Source organism: Rhinatrema bivittatum, chromosome 5 (genome assembly GCF_901001135.1).
Source record: "Rhinatrema bivittatum chromosome 5, aRhiBiv1.1, whole genome shotgun sequence".
In the NCBI taxonomy this organism is placed as follows: Eukaryota; Metazoa; Chordata; class Amphibia; order Gymnophiona; family Rhinatrematidae; genus Rhinatrema; species Rhinatrema bivittatum.
Genome location: NC_042619.1, coordinates 114,611,626 through 114,629,152, shown reverse-complemented (window position 1 = coordinate 114,629,152; position 17,527 = coordinate 114,611,626). Strand labels below are relative to the sequence as shown.

Sequence of the window (17,527 nt, the reverse complement as noted above, 5' to 3'; positions counted from 1 at the left end):
ATGGGATCCTAAATCTAAGCAAATGAATAGGTACCTAAGTTTCGGGGATTACACATTTAAATGAATTTTCAGATGAAAATTTAGGCTCCTAGGAATATAACTCAGGAATCTATCTCAGGTCCCTAAATTTAAGGCCTTAGTTTTTTTAAATATCAGTCTCTAACTGCTCTTGTTTAACACACAGTAACCAAGAAAGCAACTAAGGGCTAGTTGAACTGAATGGCTCAAAATGAGATTGCATCACAGAATTCAAAACCAGATTTAAATCCCATGTAGGAATTGGTAAAGAAAATTTAGTTCTTGCTAACAGGGAACTCAACTTTCAAATCTATCCACAGTACAGCATTTATGTTTGTAAGTATTTTAAAAGTGTATTGAAGAGAGTTATTTTGTGTTATGCTATTTTCTGGATATCCATGTTGTTGTGTATAATTTATTGATGAATAGTTTCATGTAATTTATTGTATGTTCAGGGGCATACTTGTCCATTGTGCACAGTGGTGCACAGGCACCACCAACTTTAGAAAGATGTGTGCCAAGTACCACCAATTTTAGATGCCCATTGCTGCCGGGAGATCCCATCCTGCCTGGTGGCTAAACTGCAGAAGGCCTGCACAGCCAGCCAAAATGAAAGAGGTCCCATGGTCACCAAAGGATCGCATCAGGCACAGCGGTCCAAGTGGAAGAGGCCCCATGGTCACAGGGTGAATCCCATCCTGCTCAGCGGCCAAACTGCAGGAGGCCCGCGCAGCTGCTGGGGATCCCATCCTGCCCAGCGGTTGCCATAGGATCACACCAGGCTAGGCAGCTCAAGAGGAGAAGGCCCGGGGATCTTATCCAAACTGAGGGAGAGTGTGTGGGTATGTGTGTGTGTCTGACAGTGAGTCAGCATGTGTCTGCAAGAGAGAGAAGCGCGCAATGTGTGTCTGTCTGTCTGTTTGAATGAGAGAGAGTCAGTGTGTGTGTGTGTGTGCTTGAGAGATAGGGAGCCAGTGTGCATGTGTGCCTGAGAGAGAGGGAGGGAGCCAACATGTATGTGTATATCAATGACCCTATGTGAGTTTTGAAAGAGTGTTTGTGTATATGAGCATCAGAATGAACATGTGTGTATATGAGAGAGGAGAAAGTCTGTGCACTTCCCTTCCCCTCCTACTAATCCTTGACAATCTCAGGGTGACTGGAAGTCAAATGTTCTCAGGTATGGAGTAAAACTGATTTTTTTTTAATTTATTTATTTAATTTATTTATTTAAGTTTTTTTATATACCAACATTCAAGACGATAGTCCCATCATGCTGGTTCACAAGAAACAGGGGTGCAATAATAATAAAACTTTACAATTTGAACAATAGTGCAGAAAAAGCAGTTACATATAACAAGGAAATCAATAACTTGGAGTGAGAAGGAAAATGAAGATCAGATAATTATATATAAGTATAGATAGCATTGAATAAATAACATTTATTAACGTTATTACTAGCGAAGCGTGTTGATTGATGGGAGATTAAATAATGTTGGAGTTAGGAAATGCCTGCGTGAACAGCCACGTCTTGAGTTTTTTCTTGAATGTTGAGATGCTGGGTTCCATTCTAAGATCCGGGGGAATGGAGTTCCATAAAGTTGGACCGGCTGTGGAGAATGCCCGATCTCTAAGCGTGATGTGTCTGGTAGTTTTGGCTGGAGGTACTTGAAGTGAACCTTTGTAAGCATCTCTTGTCGGTCTTGTAGAGTGGTGTAATCGGAGGGGGATATGGAGATCGATTGGAGCTAATTGATGGATGTTTTTGAAAATGGTGAGAATGGCCTTGTAGATTATTCTGAAGTGTATGGGCAGCCAATGAAGGTCCATCAGGATAGGGGTTATGTGTTCTCTTCTCCTGGTGTTAGTGAGTATACGGGCGGAGGCATTTTGGACCATTTGCAATGGTTTGGTGTGTGATGAGGGGAGACCTAGCATGATGGTGTTACAATAGTCCAGCTTTGCGAAAATGATTGATTGTAGAATCGTTCTAAAGTCATGTGTGTGGAAGAGAGGTCGTATTCTTTTCAGCACTTGGAGCTTATAAAAGCAGTCTCTGGTGGTTTTGTTGATGTTGGCTTTCAGGTTTAGGTGATTGTCAATTAGAACTCCTAGGTCTCTTACTTGTGTAGTATTTGGTACGGTAGGATGGGTGAGTGTGAGGGAGCTGTTTTCTGGTGTGATGAGTAGAAGTTCCGTTTTTGATGAATTTAGTATCAGGTTGAGACTTGTGAGAAGCTGTTTGATCTTTTGGAGGCAGGTTTCCCAGTGAGACAGAGTTTTTGCGAGTGACTCTTCGATGGGGATCAAGACCTGGATATCGTCTGCATAGAGGAAGTGTTTGAGATTGAGGTCGGTGAGAAGTTTACATAAGGGTAACAGATAAATGTTGAACAAGGTAGGAGACAGGGATGAGCCCTGAGGGACTCCTACTGACGCGGGGTGAAGAGAGGATTCTTTATTATGAATCTTAACCTTATATCCTCTGTTGCTGAGGAAGGTTCTGAACCATGATAGGGCAGTGCCTGAGATACCTATGGCTGTTAGTTGGTTGATGAGAAGGGAGTGATTAACCGTATCAAATGCAGACGAAAGGTCGAGTAGTATCAGAAGGAAGGCTTGTCCTTTGTCTAAGCCTAGGATGATGTGGTCAGTCATAGAGATGAGGAGGGCTTCTGTGCTTAAAGTTTTACGGAATCCGTATTGTGATGGGAATAGAAGGTTATTATCTTCAATGTAGTTTGAGAGTCGTGAGTTTACCAATTTTTCCATTATCTTGGCTATGAATGGGAGGTTGGCTATCGGTCTAAAGTTGTTAGAATCGTTTGGGTCGAGATTTGGTTTTTTTGAGCAGGGGTTTGAGTGAGGCAAGTTTGAGGTTGTCAGGGTAGAATCCTTGTGTAAGGGAGCAATTTATGATATCTGCCAAGGTTTTGGAGATAGATTCTGGAATTGATAGTAGTAGTTTGGCTGGGATGTGATCTGAAGGGTGAGAGGAAGGTTTCATTTTCCTAAGAATTCCTTGGATCTCAATGGGTGAAGTTGTGTCAAGTTCTTCTAACCGAGTGTAGTTGATTGAGGGTTGAGGAGTGGTTAGTGGAACAGTGGGGTTCGTGGGGAGCTGTGATAGAAGAGTATTGATTTTGTTGCTGAAGAATAGAGCTAATTCTTCCGCTTTCGATTGAGCTTGGTCATGAGCAATCTCTGGTTGGTTTAATTGTGTGAGGTTGGCTACATAGCTGAAGAGGGCTTTGGCATCGAATACAAGGTTGTGTATCTTCGAGGCGTAGTAGTCCCTCTTGGATCTTAAAGTGCTTGATTTGTATTGCTGCAGAGATGATTTGTAGATTGAAAGGGTGTTGGTTCCTGGGTTTTTGCGCCATTTAGCCTCATTTTGTCTTAGTTGGAGTTTGAGCTTTCTTAGTTCTGAAGAGAACCATGGCTGTCTTTTGGAGGAATTCTGGTGTGGTTTTTTTGTAATAGGGGGGCATAGCTTGTTAGCTATAGCTTCGGTGATTGTATTCCATGATCGAAGCGCTGCGTTGGGATCTGTAAGGTCCAGTTGGTGGAGTAGTGGTGAAAGGTGATTGTTAAGGTCTTCTGGGGAGCAAGTTTTCCTGTAATTGAAGGAGGGCGAAGGAGTGCAAGCTGGGTTGGTATCTTTTATAGAGAATGAAGTTGTTATGAGGTAGTGATCTGACCACGGGACCTTAGTGCAATTTGGGATAGATGCGGGCTTGATTGCAGCGTTAACGAAGATCAGGTCTAGCGTGTGGCCAGCTTTGTGGGTAGGTTTGTTAACTAATTGAGTGAAGCCTAGTGCTGTGAAGGCTGTGAGAAGTGTTTCACAGTTAGGTGATAGGGTAGGGTTATCAACGTGCATGTTGAAATCACCTAGAATGATAGCTGGTAAGTCAAAGTTGATGAGGGAGGAGGTTAGTTCGACCAGTGGTGAAGCATCTGATTCCAAGAGTCCTGGGGGAGCATATACGAGAAGGATTTGGAGCTTGTCTGAGGTGAAGAAGCCGAATTCAAGTTTTGAATTGGAATTGGATTGATGTAGAGAGAATCTGAGGTCCTTTTTAGTTGCTAGAAGAATACCTCCTCCCTTTTTTTTTTGACGAGGAAGCGAGAAGAAGTTGTAAGCCTCTGTAGGTAGTTGATTAATTATTGCTGTGTCTGATGGTTTTAACCAAGTTTCAGTGATTGCACATATCTCCGGTTTCACGTCGGTGAGGTAGTCATTTAAGATTACAGACTTCTTCGTTAGAGATTGGGCATTGAAAAGGCTTAAAGAGAAAAGGGTGAGGCCTAGAAGTTGCGTGGAAGGAGTGATCAAAGTTGAAGAGAGGGATTTAAGGTTGTGTTGTTGGGCATGTCGGAAAGAAATTCTTTTAGGTGGTGTATAATGTTGAAGAATTGGAATTGTGAAAAATGGGGCCATTTGTAGGGACTATGTTGCGAGGTTAGAATGATTAAGAAGGAGGGGCTATGTGGAAGTTGGAGGCTTGTATGTGCAGGTTTGATGAAAGCTAGAGGCTTGCAGGGGATGGTGTATGAGTACTTGAAGCTTGCAGGTGGGTCATGAAGAGTGCTAGAAGCTTGTAGGTGAGGCTGGATGACTGCTGTAAATTTGCAGGTAAGGCTGTATGAATGCTGGAAGCTAGCAGGTGAGGCTGGCTGGATGCTGGGAGCTTGCCGGTGAGGCTGGCTGGATGCTGGATGCTTGCCGGTGAGGCTGGCTGGATGCTGGATGCTTGCCGGTGAGAATGGATGAGTGTTTGTAGCTTGCATGTGAGAATGGATGAGTGTTTGTAGCTTGCATGTGAGAATGGATGAGTGTTTGTAGCTTGCATGTGAGAATGGATGAGTGTTTGTAGCTTGCATGTGAGAATGGATGAGTGTTTGTAGCTTGCATGTGAGAATGGAGGAGTGTTTGTAGCTTGCATGTGAGAATGGATGAGTGTTTGTAGCTTGCATGTGAGGATGGAGGAGTGTTTGTAGCTTGCAGGTGAGGCTGGAAGAATGCTGGAAGCTTGTAGAGGAGGCTGGAAGAATGCTGGAAGCTTGCAGAAGAGGCTGGATGAATGCTGGAAGCTTGCAGAAGAGGCTGGATGAATGCTGGAAGCTTGCAGGTGAGTCTGGATGAATGCTGGAAGCTTGCAGGTGAGTCTGGATGAATGCTGGAAGCTTGCAGGTGAGTCTGGATGAATGCTGGAAGCTTGCAGAAGAGGCTGGATGAATGCTGGAAGCTTGCAGGTGAGTCTGGATGAATGCTGGAAGCTTGCAGAAGAGGCTGGATGAATGCTGGAGGCTTGCAGGTGAGGCTGCAGGTGAGAAGGGTGAATGGATCGAGGTTCGGGTGCGGAGGTAGCGAGGTTGTACGACTGGCGTTCTGACAGGGTGAGAGTCTTATTGTAGGTGTCTGTTACGACGCTGTAGAGATTGGGATGGATGAGGTTGGTTGAGAGGGGCTTATTCCATACGGCTGAATCGGTAGGCTCCGTACCTTTGCTAGCTGCTACCTTTGTTGTAGATTTAGGTTATTCCGCGGGTATGGCTCGGGGCCTACGAAGGGGCGAGACAAAGGGGCAGGCCCCTTTGTCGCGCTCCCTTGTCTCGCTCCTTAGGCGCGCGACGCACGGCGCGCGGTGCCGGTCTGACTCAGATTTAAAGCCCCTCTGGGCTGGCTCCTATTGGAGGCTTGCTTCGGCGGGCGGGGCTTCCGATCGCGGCGATTTTTGGCGCGGAGAAAAGTTAGCAAAAGCTTAATTTTAAACTTAACTTTTGCCTCGCTGTCTGCGCTGGGCCTCCTGGGTGAGGAGGGTGATTTTTCAAACCTTCCCCCGGCGGGGCTCGGCGCCGATTGCGCAGGTCTTAACAGCAAGCGGCAGCAGCGTTGGAAATGCTTATTGATTTTAATAATCGGATGTTATTTGATCTGTATGATGTTTTGAAATATTTTATTGGTATTTGGGAAATGTAAAAAATAATAATATATGTGTTTTTAATTACTGGATATTGTTCTGGTCATCAGCTGTTTTGAAATATTTTTATTAGTATGGTTTTACCATTATACTTGAGGCTTTAGACTTCTTGATTTAATTGTTTGATGTTTTCTGAAGAATGGTGATGTTTCTGTTTTTCCATTGGTGCACTACATACAAAGTATGACTTGTTGAGATTTCCAGTTCAGTTTTTGTTTGTATGCTTCTATTTATGGTCTCTATATTCTGTATTTAGTGAGGAACTGTCTGTGTTCTGCATGTGTGATGAGGTGAAGCATTCTGCGAGCTTGTAGTTTCTGTGTAGGGATCTATAGCAGCTTGGTTTGTTCCGTTTCCTGATAAGTGGTATTTTTGTGTTTTAAGGCCTGGTGTAATATTTGCAATGCTGCCTTTTCATAGATAGGGTTGTAACTGTTTAAGTGCTGGTAGTTAGTGCTATTTTGGAATGGGAGGTTTATTATATTGTAATTTTATTTTAGTTTTCTCATGGCTTTCTGAAGACCAAACCCACGCCCAATATGCATTACAAAACTCCTAAAACATACGATCCAAGTGTCTTTTTGGCTTTTATGCAGGGTTTTCTGGTTGATACCACAGCAGTACATATAAATATAATATACATGTTGTGATATTTTTACTTCAAAAGACTGTACTTTTTGTGTCCTTTTTTATGTAAAATCTTATATTATAAATGCATAATTTTAAATTTTGTGTAGAGAGGGCTGTGGTGGGGGTGGAGAGGCCTGGGCACAAAGCTGTAAGATTTACTTAGGGTACCTAATACTCTTGGCTCTGTTTAAAAAAATAATACAAATTAAATGCTAAAAAACAAAACAAAACAGAATGAGGAGGGGCCAGCATGGTAATTGCTCTCACAGGGCAGCAAAAAAGCTAACACCAGCCATATACAGTAGCACTCTGTGGTGATGCGTTGAAGGGGCTCCCATCCTTCCCCAGTGAGAAGAGACCCTGTGAGGTAGTGAGTGGGAGCAAAGGTTGAGTAACCAAAAGGGTATTATGCTCGGCGGACCGCAGGAGATTCCCGCAGCCCGCTGCACTCACTTCTTGACCCATCGAGTGTGTATGCTGCACTCCTGCCGCCAAGTCTTGCTGCCATGAGGGAATGGCGCCAAGTGCTCTGTCGGCTCGCTGCACACGGCTGAATGCCAACACTGACCGTCTTCCTTGGCCCAGATACTGCTGATGTCTCTAGGCGCACGTCTCTCTTGGAAAAAGCCCCTCAGCCCTTACTGATGACGTCAGCAGCTCTGCCCTATAGGAGGGCTCCTCAGTTATTCCAGCCTCGCCTTGACAATAGGGCCCACTCCTTGGAGTAGCTGTTTGCCACGTTGATGCTGGTTCCTGATCCTGCCTGTGTTCCTGTTCCTGCTTCCTCGGTGGTCCTATGTCTTTCATCTAGTGGTTCCTCATCTGTCTTTGTTCCTCTTGCTGTTCTTTCCCAGTCTTCTTCTTTCCGGATTGACTCGTCGGCTTTGGACCTAGTGGACCCCAGCTTCAATTTCATTTTGGATTCTTGGCTGACCTCAGACCTCCTTTTGATCTCATTAATTGCTGCCTGCTCTGACCTCTGTTTTGTCCTCGTCTCTGCTGTCTGCCCCGTCCTCAGCCTGAACAGACTTATCTTCTTCTCGCTAGGATTCCTCACCATCCAGAGGCCCGCGCCTAAGTCTAGCCGGCCTTGGCATCCAAGGGCTCAACCTGCAGGGAACATGGGCTGGTATTGGTGAATCTCCTGTTGAGCCTCTGCTCCTGCCAGCTCTGTCCACCAATGGTGAGGACCTGCAGGGCTCCTCCCTGCAGGTAGCACTAACTTCACCTCGGCCCAAGTGTCCACACTTGCAACAGATTGCCAAGGCCATGGACCCAGTGGATCTAGCCACGTTGAAAGCCATTCCCAGCCTAGCCCAGAAACTGCAGACCCTGCACACATGAATCACCTCGCCACATGCCTGGACTCGTTGACCCTACCCACTGCCCCCCACCCCCACCCCTCCCCTCCCCACCAGCTGCAGTTCCTGTGCTGGTTCCTGACCCCTGTCAGACAGCAATTTCATTGCCAGCTCCACCCTGTTATGCCGGAGACCCTAAACAATGCCGGGGATTCCTGAATAAATGCCATATGCATTTTTCCCACCAGTCAATACTCTTCTCAAATTACTCAGTCAAGGCGACATTCATTCTCTCTCTCCTCGATGGTAAGACTCTGGCCTGGGCTTCCCCCCTGTGGAAGAGCTCTGATGCTCTTCTCACAGACCTCCAATGTTTTGTTTCGGCCTTCAAGCAGGTTTTTGATGAGCCAGGCCGACCACCCTCAATGGGATCAGACCTCCTGCACCTGCACCAAGGAAGCCTATCATTAATGGACTATGCCACTGAGTTTCGAACCCTGGCCACTAAACTAAACTAGGTATAACAACACAAAGGGCAATTTAAAGTACTACTCCCTATATCACTGTCATCAACATATAACAAAATAGAGAGACATTAAATAGCATAAATATTATATTTATTGGTATAGAAAACCCCCCATAACCCTACATAGACAAATTAAAACTAAGCTAGCGCATTCATACCCATACGACACAATAAAAATTTGCATGAAGTTTGAGATGTTAATAAACCAATGTTTTTTTATATCATGAATGTAATTATACATCTAATTCTTCAAATACAAACATGTGCTAATTAATAAATTTACACAAGACTGTTACTCCAGAAATTTTCAAAAACTGAATGTGATAATCACTGATCACACATTTAGTGGTTTATCCCCGTTCATGAATTCAGAATCCTTATATAATGAGTCCGACAATTGGTATGTGTCTATAATGGGAAACCAATACTTAACTGACAACGCACCGTTGTCAGTTAAGTATTGGTTTCCCATTATAGACACATACCAATTGTTTGTTATGTCTTTTAGATTACATATTTAGAGCTTTGACTCCTGAAGAAGCAGCCAGTAGGCTGCGAAACACGGCCGCTGTCGAGTCGGCACCTCAAACATTCATTGAGAACAAGCTGTCATTTTGCATGAACGGAACTGAATAGGGTGTTTGAGGTTTGAACTCGCTATCATTTCATCTTGCTAGAGCAACCCACGTATTGGGAAACTGTCTATGGAGAGTGTTTGAAATTGATGCACTGAGGAATTGCTCAAAAAGAGAGTGATATCCATTGTGGGTTTTGAAGCACATTGAACAACAAGAATTTATACAGTTATATATATGTGAACTAACACCATAATGGAATTTAAGATGCACCAGAGTGTGTGGTTTTGAATACCTGAGTGTGTTTTTGAACAGAATTTCAAATACACCGGAGAGTGTGGTTTTGAATACCAAAGAGTGCGCTTTTGAATACCGACAGGCTGCAAATGATTGAAAAGAACGGACGGCTCAACAAGTTTATATTGAGCACGTTGACAAAGGCTTGCTGATGCAGTCCTGTTCTCCTAGATAATCTCTCCGTTCTTCAAGTGGATGGTGTGATCTTTTATAGATGTTTTGGCGATACCTTTTGTATATATTAGTTAGTTTCGACAGGGTCGCAAATTTTTTGTTCTTTGTGTTGTTGTTGTGTTAAAATAAAAGTACAACATTATAAAACTCCTACAAATGGCAAACTGGTAGGTACTTTACATCATATTAATATATGCCAGAACCAGTACTTTTTTCCATATACACATCTTGCTCACTTCCTGACCTTATCAACCAAACATGCATGCAGTGACACAAATACAGTATGAAGTACCAGTCCAAGCATATTCTACCATATGCATTGCAATAGTTAAAGAGTGTTTTGAAAAAAATCCATATTAATTTGTGTATCTCATTTCATTTCTGTTTAGGCTCCACTTGGGATGAGGATACCTCATTGAAGTGAGGAATCTGTAGGAGTTCATTATTCTACTTACATATGCCTACATAATGCACCAATTTGTACAATTTTCCAGGACCTCTTCAGAGGCACTTACTTAGTATGCTCATACAGAAAACATCATTGTTTGTCCATTAGGCTACATGTCTGCATCCAACCAGTACTGTACCTTGTATGGTCACCATCTTCAGCAAAGCCTCAAGATGTTCCTTTTCCGACGCTGTAGCTTGATGCAGCCAAGCTAGCATATCACCTACATATCTATGTAAACAAGGATTTATTTATTACAGGGATTTGTGACTCACTCTGCTACCAGAGTATTCACAGCAAGATACAAAATGCAGAATAACTAAACCAGAAGAATAGTCATACATCAGTAGGCATAAAAATTAAATCAAAAGTAAGGAAAGATAGACAAAATCATGTATTAATAGTAAAGCAATAAAGTCAAGGTTCAACAAGAGATCACAAATAGACCTCATAGAACAATAACAGATAAGACCCAAACAATGGGGTGATAAGGTGAGAGTATCATTTAAAAAAATCTCACAGCTACATCAGACTCATTTATTGGAGCTTACCTTCAGATCTTAGGTTGTTGAAATTCAGTTAGTTTCATTGGCCAGTATTAGGCCAGGCTCTGGCTGTTGCTGTCTGGAGGTTGATGTTTTATCGTTTTTATTGATTTAATGATTCTGTACAGATTTGTTTTGTTTTACATGACTCTAGATGTGAAATCTGTACTCTATTTAGGGCTGTGTATAAGCAGCCTTTAAGAACATGTATGTAAGCAAATAAATAAATAAACAAACAAACAAACAAACAAATAAATAAATAAGGCATTATTAATTATAAAGAATGGATCAGTAGAGCACTATCTCATGGAGCCCTAGTTTGTTGGCTAACATGGGAAAATTGAAGGAACAGTCAAGTCGTTATCAGTTGACAAAATGTAAAAGTGTTAGTGGTGAGTCTGGCCTCTCTTACGGGCCGATACAGTAAAATCGTCCCGGCGCGCGCACAGGCCACTCTCCTGTGCGCGCAATACAGTATTTTAATTTATTTAAATTAGGCCCAGCGGTAAAAAGAGGCGCTAGGGACACTACCGCGTCCCTAGCGCCTCTTTTTTTGACGGAAGCGGCGGCTGTCAGTGGGTTTGACAGCCGACGCTCAATTTTGTCAGCATCGGTTCTCGAGCCCGCTGACAGCCATGGGTTCGGAAACCGGACGCCTGCAAAATTGAGCGTCCAGTTTTCGACTCACCAGCCGCGGGCCCATTTTAATTTTTTTTTTTTTTAATTTTTTACTTTTTTAAACTTTCGGGACTTCCAACTTAATATCGCCCGGAGAAATTAATTTCTGAAAGTAAAATGTGCGGCTTGGCTGCACGTTTTAGTTTCTGAATCGCGCGGGAATACCTAATAGGGTCATCAACATGCATTTGCATGTTGTGGGCGCTATTAGGTTCGGGGGGGGGGGTTGGACGCGCTAGCTTTTCCCCTTATTCAGTAAGGGGTAACAGCGCATCCAAAACGTGCTTCCAAATGCCGGCTAACAGTGCACTCCGTCGGAGCACACTGTACTGTATCGGCTCGTTAGGAAAGAGTTCCAGAGTCTAGGGATGAAGAAGCAAGCTTGCTTACAGGTTCTAGTCAGCCTGGAGTCTTTAGCTGCAGGAAGCTGCAGGCGTGTCTCAATTTCAGATCTGAGTCTTACTACAAACTTGTGAAAGTTTGTAGTAAGACAGATGATCTTTCAGATAAAACAGGCCTTGATCATTTAGTGATTCAAAGGCAATGCAGAGGGCCTTAAAAAATTTGGAAGCCAGTGCAGGTTCATGAGGCCTGGGCTAATGTGGTCCCCATAACTAAAGTCAAATATAGCATCCATTCCATAGAGCTCTGCATGAACTGCAGATATTTTAGTATAAATAAGCTTTCTAGAATGAAATGCATAATGGTGAGATATGATGGCAACATCTTACCTCAAAGGATCATGGGAATACATTTCTATAGGTCGAGGAGTACCTCCTGGGCCGCCCCTAGTAAGAGCATCTATAAATCCACGAACAACTGCACTTCTTCTCGCTGTTCCAAATTCATCTAGGGTATATCTATTAACAATATAAAAGAGAATTTGAAAAATTATTTTTGGCCCTCACAATTTAAATGAATAAAAGCAAAAACTAATCAAAATTAAGCATGTGACTTCAGTAATGTGTCATGCTTACAATATCCATAGGAGTCAATTTTCAAAAGATTTACCTGGCTAAACTGGTGCAAGGCACAAAAATACAGGCAAAAAAGGGGCCAGGCCAGAGGCATTCCTGGAGTAGATTTTTATTTAGTCAATTAGTGAGTGAGTGAGTGAGTGAGAGAGAGACAGTGAAAGAGAGAGAAAATTGATTTTATAAGTTTTCAAAAAAGATACCTCTCTCTCTCTCACTCCACTTCACTCTCCCCTCCCTTCTCCCAAGTTCTGAAATGGCCGAATCGCACAGTGCGATATTACCTTTCATTTTCATAATTCCCGCCCAAACTCCTCCCGAAATTTGAATTTGCGCCGTGCGATACCATTATTATCGCATGTATTAACGTGTTATTGCGTGTGTAAACGCCATAACACATTTTGATGAATGACCCTGTAAGGGCCTGATTCACTAAGCATTTTTCCCATAGAGATAAAATGGGAGAAAAGCTTTAGTGACTCGAGCATTAAGAAGTCTGCTACAGATGAGACGACGACCAGCTATTTATGCTATTTATTTTCTGCTGTGAGATTCTCCATAAACGTCTGTGACAAATTAGCATTTCTACTCATGACAACAAACACCACAAAGTACCATCTTCTGAGTATCGCTCTCTTTCACAGACTGTAGCACATCAACTGACAGCAAATGAGCACATAGAGTGGATTTTTGAACCAGAAGTAGATTTTCATTGAATTGTGGAGAACGCAGAAGTCAAATAAATCTACTTCCTACACGCTAAATCCATTTGTTGAGCATTAAAAAATGTACAAGTTAGTTTATTCTAAGTGTTACTCATATCAAGCTCTCAATGGGAAACTGAAGTCTATAAACCGGAACAAAAGCCGGTACAAGAAAAATGATTTTGTACAGCATTTTCTTGAAAGTTTACTCTTTTATGGAATATCAAGAGTCTAGAAAGACAAGTCACAGAATTATATTAGGCAAGACCTTCATTAAGTAAATCAAAGAATACCATTCCCCTATCCTGTGTCTGCTTTTGTGAATGGAGGGATAGTGATGAGGTGGAGGACTGCATGAGGATAAAAAAGATCAAAAGAAAATAAAGCTATTCATATGACAATGATCAGAGTATGCTGATGGCCTGTCTCCAACATGGGCTTCATTCTCTTTGTCACTTGCATTTTTGTTGTGCTGTATTAAAAGTTCAGCAAACAAAACCAAGAAACAATGTTATATTTTTATAACTGCATTTCCTCTCTGAATATTTTATTGGAATTCACTTTAACATTCGCTCAAGTTTTTCACCCCTTTTAAGGCATGGGGGCTATTTGACATGTTTAGAATGGCAGTCTACGAGACCTATTAAAAATATTTATTTTTATTTATTTATTTATTTGAGTTTTTCTATACCGGCATTCACGGAGATTCGTATCATGTCGGTTTACATAAAACAGGGGTGATCAATACATTATAAACGTGTATAAATATAACATGAGTATACATTTTATATATTTACAAATTATAACAAGTTATAACAGTGCGCAGAAAAAAATCAGTTACAATAAAACAAGGATGGTTCTAACTGGGAAAAGAAGAAGAATAAGACGATAGAAATTTAACAAGAATAAGAACGTGTAGTGTTTGGTATGTCCGTATCAGTTTAGTGGGAGATAGACCGTCTTTCTGTATTTGGTGAGATCATCAGTCAGAGTCCGGAAAGGCTTTCTTGAACAGCCATGTCTTAAGTCTCTTTCTGAAGGTTGGAATATAAAGGAATGGAAGGTTGGAATATAAAGGAATCTCTGACAACATGAAAGCATACCCAAGTCTACAGTATTTGTGTGCTTTTACCCATTTACTCTATGGATAGATGCAGTGAGCAGGAAATCTGCATCATAGGAAATGTTTAAACTAGCATCTACAGTACAGAAAATGTAACTTCCTGAATGCCATTTTATCATGCTGTAGAAATGTCACAGGGAAGGTCAGTGTTTCCCCTCGAGAGATCAAAACATGGCAGCCAGTGCTCTGGCGAATGAGGAAAGAGTTGAGGGAAAAGGAGCACAGGAGAGAAAGAAGTCAAATTCCCCAGTGTTGACTGATTCTCTCACTCCCATACAGTGTGTAACTGGGACCCACCTCTGTAGGACAGGATGATCCAAAACCCACTCACCCATACAGCTGCAGTCCCCTCATTCCACTGCTAGAATCTACTACTCATGCAAATAAAGAAATGGTGGTAGGGAGAACAAGGAGGAGACATTTCACTTTAATGAAGCAGGCAGAAATGAAACTGCTACAATCTCAAGTGAAATCTTCAAACTTTTCTATCTGTTACATGATCTGAAACACAGAAAATGAAAGGAGATTAGCACTGTAGGGCCCATCAAGTCTGCCCAATTTACTTCCTGTTGTAATATCAAAGATTACTTGATCTCTGACTTTTCCTTCACAACTAAGGATGCCCTGTGCTTATGCCATTTTCTTGAATTCTGTTACTGTTTTGCTTCCATTACCTTACACTGGGCGGCTGTTCTATGTATTTACCTTCTTTTCTGTGAAGAAATATATTCCATTGTTACTCTTCAGGCCACTCTATTTGAGTCTCATATCAGGACATCTTGTTCCAAAACATCTTTTCCACTGAAAAATGCTTGCTTCTTGTTTAGTATTTATACCTTTGAAAAATGTAAGTCTCTACCATATTCCCCCTCTCTCCCCTCTCTATATATTTAGATCTTTAAGTCTTATTTCACAGGACTTTTGATGTATACTCTGCACCATTTTAAATAGCCTTTCCCTGGATTGCTTGTACTACAGGGGTGGCCATCTCTGCCAAACGGGTTTGGATTTCAAGATATAGACAAAGAATATGCTGGAGATACATTTGCATACACTACCTCCATCATATGCACATCTATCTCACGCATAGTCATTGTGGATATCCTGAAAATCAGGTCTGTTTCTGGCTCTTGAGAGCCGGAGTTGGCCAATCTTGTTCTACTGTCTACATCCTTTTAGAGCAGGGGTGGGCAATTCCAGTCCTCGAGGGCCACAAACCTGTCGAGGTTTTAGGATATCCTAATGAATATGCATGACATAGATTTGCATACAACTGAGGCAGAGTGCATGCAAATCTCTCATGCATATTCATTAGGAATATCCTGAAAACCAGACTGGTTTGTGGCCCTCGAGGACCGGAAGTGCCCACCCCTGTTTTAGAGGAATAGACAGTAGACAATTCTTCACATGAGGTCTCATCAATAACTTGTACAGAGGCAATATCACTGGTTAAACTTCTTCTTCTGCACCTTAGCATTCCTCTGCTTCTGGCTACTGTCTTGTTGGCACTGTTTTGTATCCTTCAGATAATAACATATGAGTACCCAAGGATCTCACTACTGTTTGCTGAACATCAGTATCTTAGCCCATATTGTGAACTGTTCCCTTGGATTTTTGCACCCCCAAGTGTATGACTCTACACTTTTTTTGCATCTTACTTGCCAAGAATTTGATTACTCCTCAACCTTTCTTAGATCATGGCTTATTTGGTCTATTCCATCAGAAGGGTCCATTTTGTTGCAGGTCCTAGTACTACCTGCAAAATAAAACCTTTCGAACAAATGCATTTGAAAATATAATTTATGAAAATATTTTACAGAACTAGCCCCAGTCTGATCCCTCAGGCATTCTGATAACTCCTCTTTCTTTGCAGTGATCTTCTATTTGCCACTTCTCTTTGTTGTCTACCAATTCAATCAGTTTCTAATCCTGTCAACCACCTTGGAACGCAACCCAAAGCTGCTCAGTTTAGTTTATTTATGATCCTCTTATGTAGGACTCTGTCAAAAGTTTTACTGAAATCCAAGTATGCTACATCTGATCTAATTCATCAGTCACCCAATAAAAGGAATTGTTCAGATTTGTTTGACAGGATCTCCCTCTGATAAAATCATGCTGCTTCAAATCCTGCAGCCTTCTGGATTGATAACATTGCACTATCCTTTTCTTTAGTACTAATTCCATCAAACTTACCTACCACTGAGAGCAGACTAACTGGCCTATAGTTAGCAGCTTCTTCCCTAGTACTACCTTTATTGAGAATGGCAACATCTGCCCTTCTTGAGTCTGCCTCCAACAAGTGACTGAAGAGAACTGTCACTCAAACTGAAAGAATCTCTCAGAGTTCCCTTAATATCCCAAGATGGTCCCACTGCCTTGGCCACTTTCAGTTTGCTAGTTCAATGTAAACCCTCTCCTCCAAAAATGAGGGTGGTATCTAATTATCCCTCTACCATATTTAATCAGTGGTCCTTTAGCAATCCTTTCTCTGCTGAACACTGAACAAACATACAGTAATTTGGTCAATATTGCAGCTTTTTTGTTACCCGTCACATATTCCTCCTTTCACCTCTGTCTTACAATTCCATCTGTGCATTTCCTCCTTTCACTGCATTTATTTTTTCCTCTGCTCATAGCATTGCTATCCTGACTACCTTTTCTGCTTCGCTTAATTTTTCAAGATATTCCCCCCAGTCCTCTTTCTAAGATTCCTTGTACTTGTTGAATGCTAATTTTTTACCCTTATCTTTTGATACGCATCTTTTGTTCATCATATCAGTTTCTTTTTCCTTAATGCACTTTCTCTAGAAAGATGTGCTGCCCTTGTAATCCTTATAATGGTTTTAGGTGCGTTTCACTATAGCGAGAGTACTTACTGGGGAGGATGCATCCCAGTAAGTCTATCTGTTCGTCTGTATGCAGGAGCGTATGTATACATGCATGCTGCATGACATAGAAAAGGATTTGGGATAAGACAGCAAGAAGCAGCAGAAGTTAAAGCTGCTCCTCAAACTGATGCTGCCACAGAGTTTGAGAAGTGGGGGTTTGTTTTGCTGCTCCCATCTTTGCTGGAGAGTGACAGTACCAATAGAGACAGAGTCAAGGCTGTTTGCAATGTCTACCAAAACCACTCACGGGTGGCCGGAAGAGACGCGTGCAGGGAAACGTGACTTTGTGCAATTTCTATGGCTTGCACTTTTCACTTTGTTAGATTTGAGCACAGTTCTTCTACTTCACAAAGATCCTCCCACCATGCCAGCACCTTTCTATAGTACTCCCCTATCTCAGAATAGGAACTCTTGAAATCCAGGACCCTGTATAACTCATCTTTGCCTGATAATCTTTCTTCCCTTTTATCTTATATAAATGTGTCCCATAAAGGAACAGCTGAACCAACATATTCTGAAGGGATATATCTATTAAAAGTAGACCCTTTTTGCACAGTAGCTTACACTGTACTTACATATTGTATGCAGGCCAGCCCTTGTGATAGAGCAACAGGATTTAAAGAGAAGCCCATACTTAGAATATTCAATATGGTTTTACA

At 42.0% G+C, this 17,527-nt stretch overlaps 1 protein-coding gene across 1 annotated transcript in view; it reads right to left on the bottom strand.

The window, feature by feature from the left end:
- Positions 1–17,527, bottom strand: part of COG6 (component of oligomeric golgi complex 6) — a 284,653-nt gene that overhangs the window by 85,618 nt on the left and 181,508 nt on the right. The window contains exons 9-10 of the mRNA XM_029602762.1: positions 11,911–12,039; positions 10,096–10,187 (exon numbers count right to left, since the gene is read on the bottom strand). Of these exons, the coding sequence (XP_029458622.1) occupies positions 10,096–10,187; positions 11,911–12,039 (221 nt within the window). The remainder of the gene's footprint in view (positions 1–10,095; positions 10,188–11,910; positions 12,040–17,527) is intronic.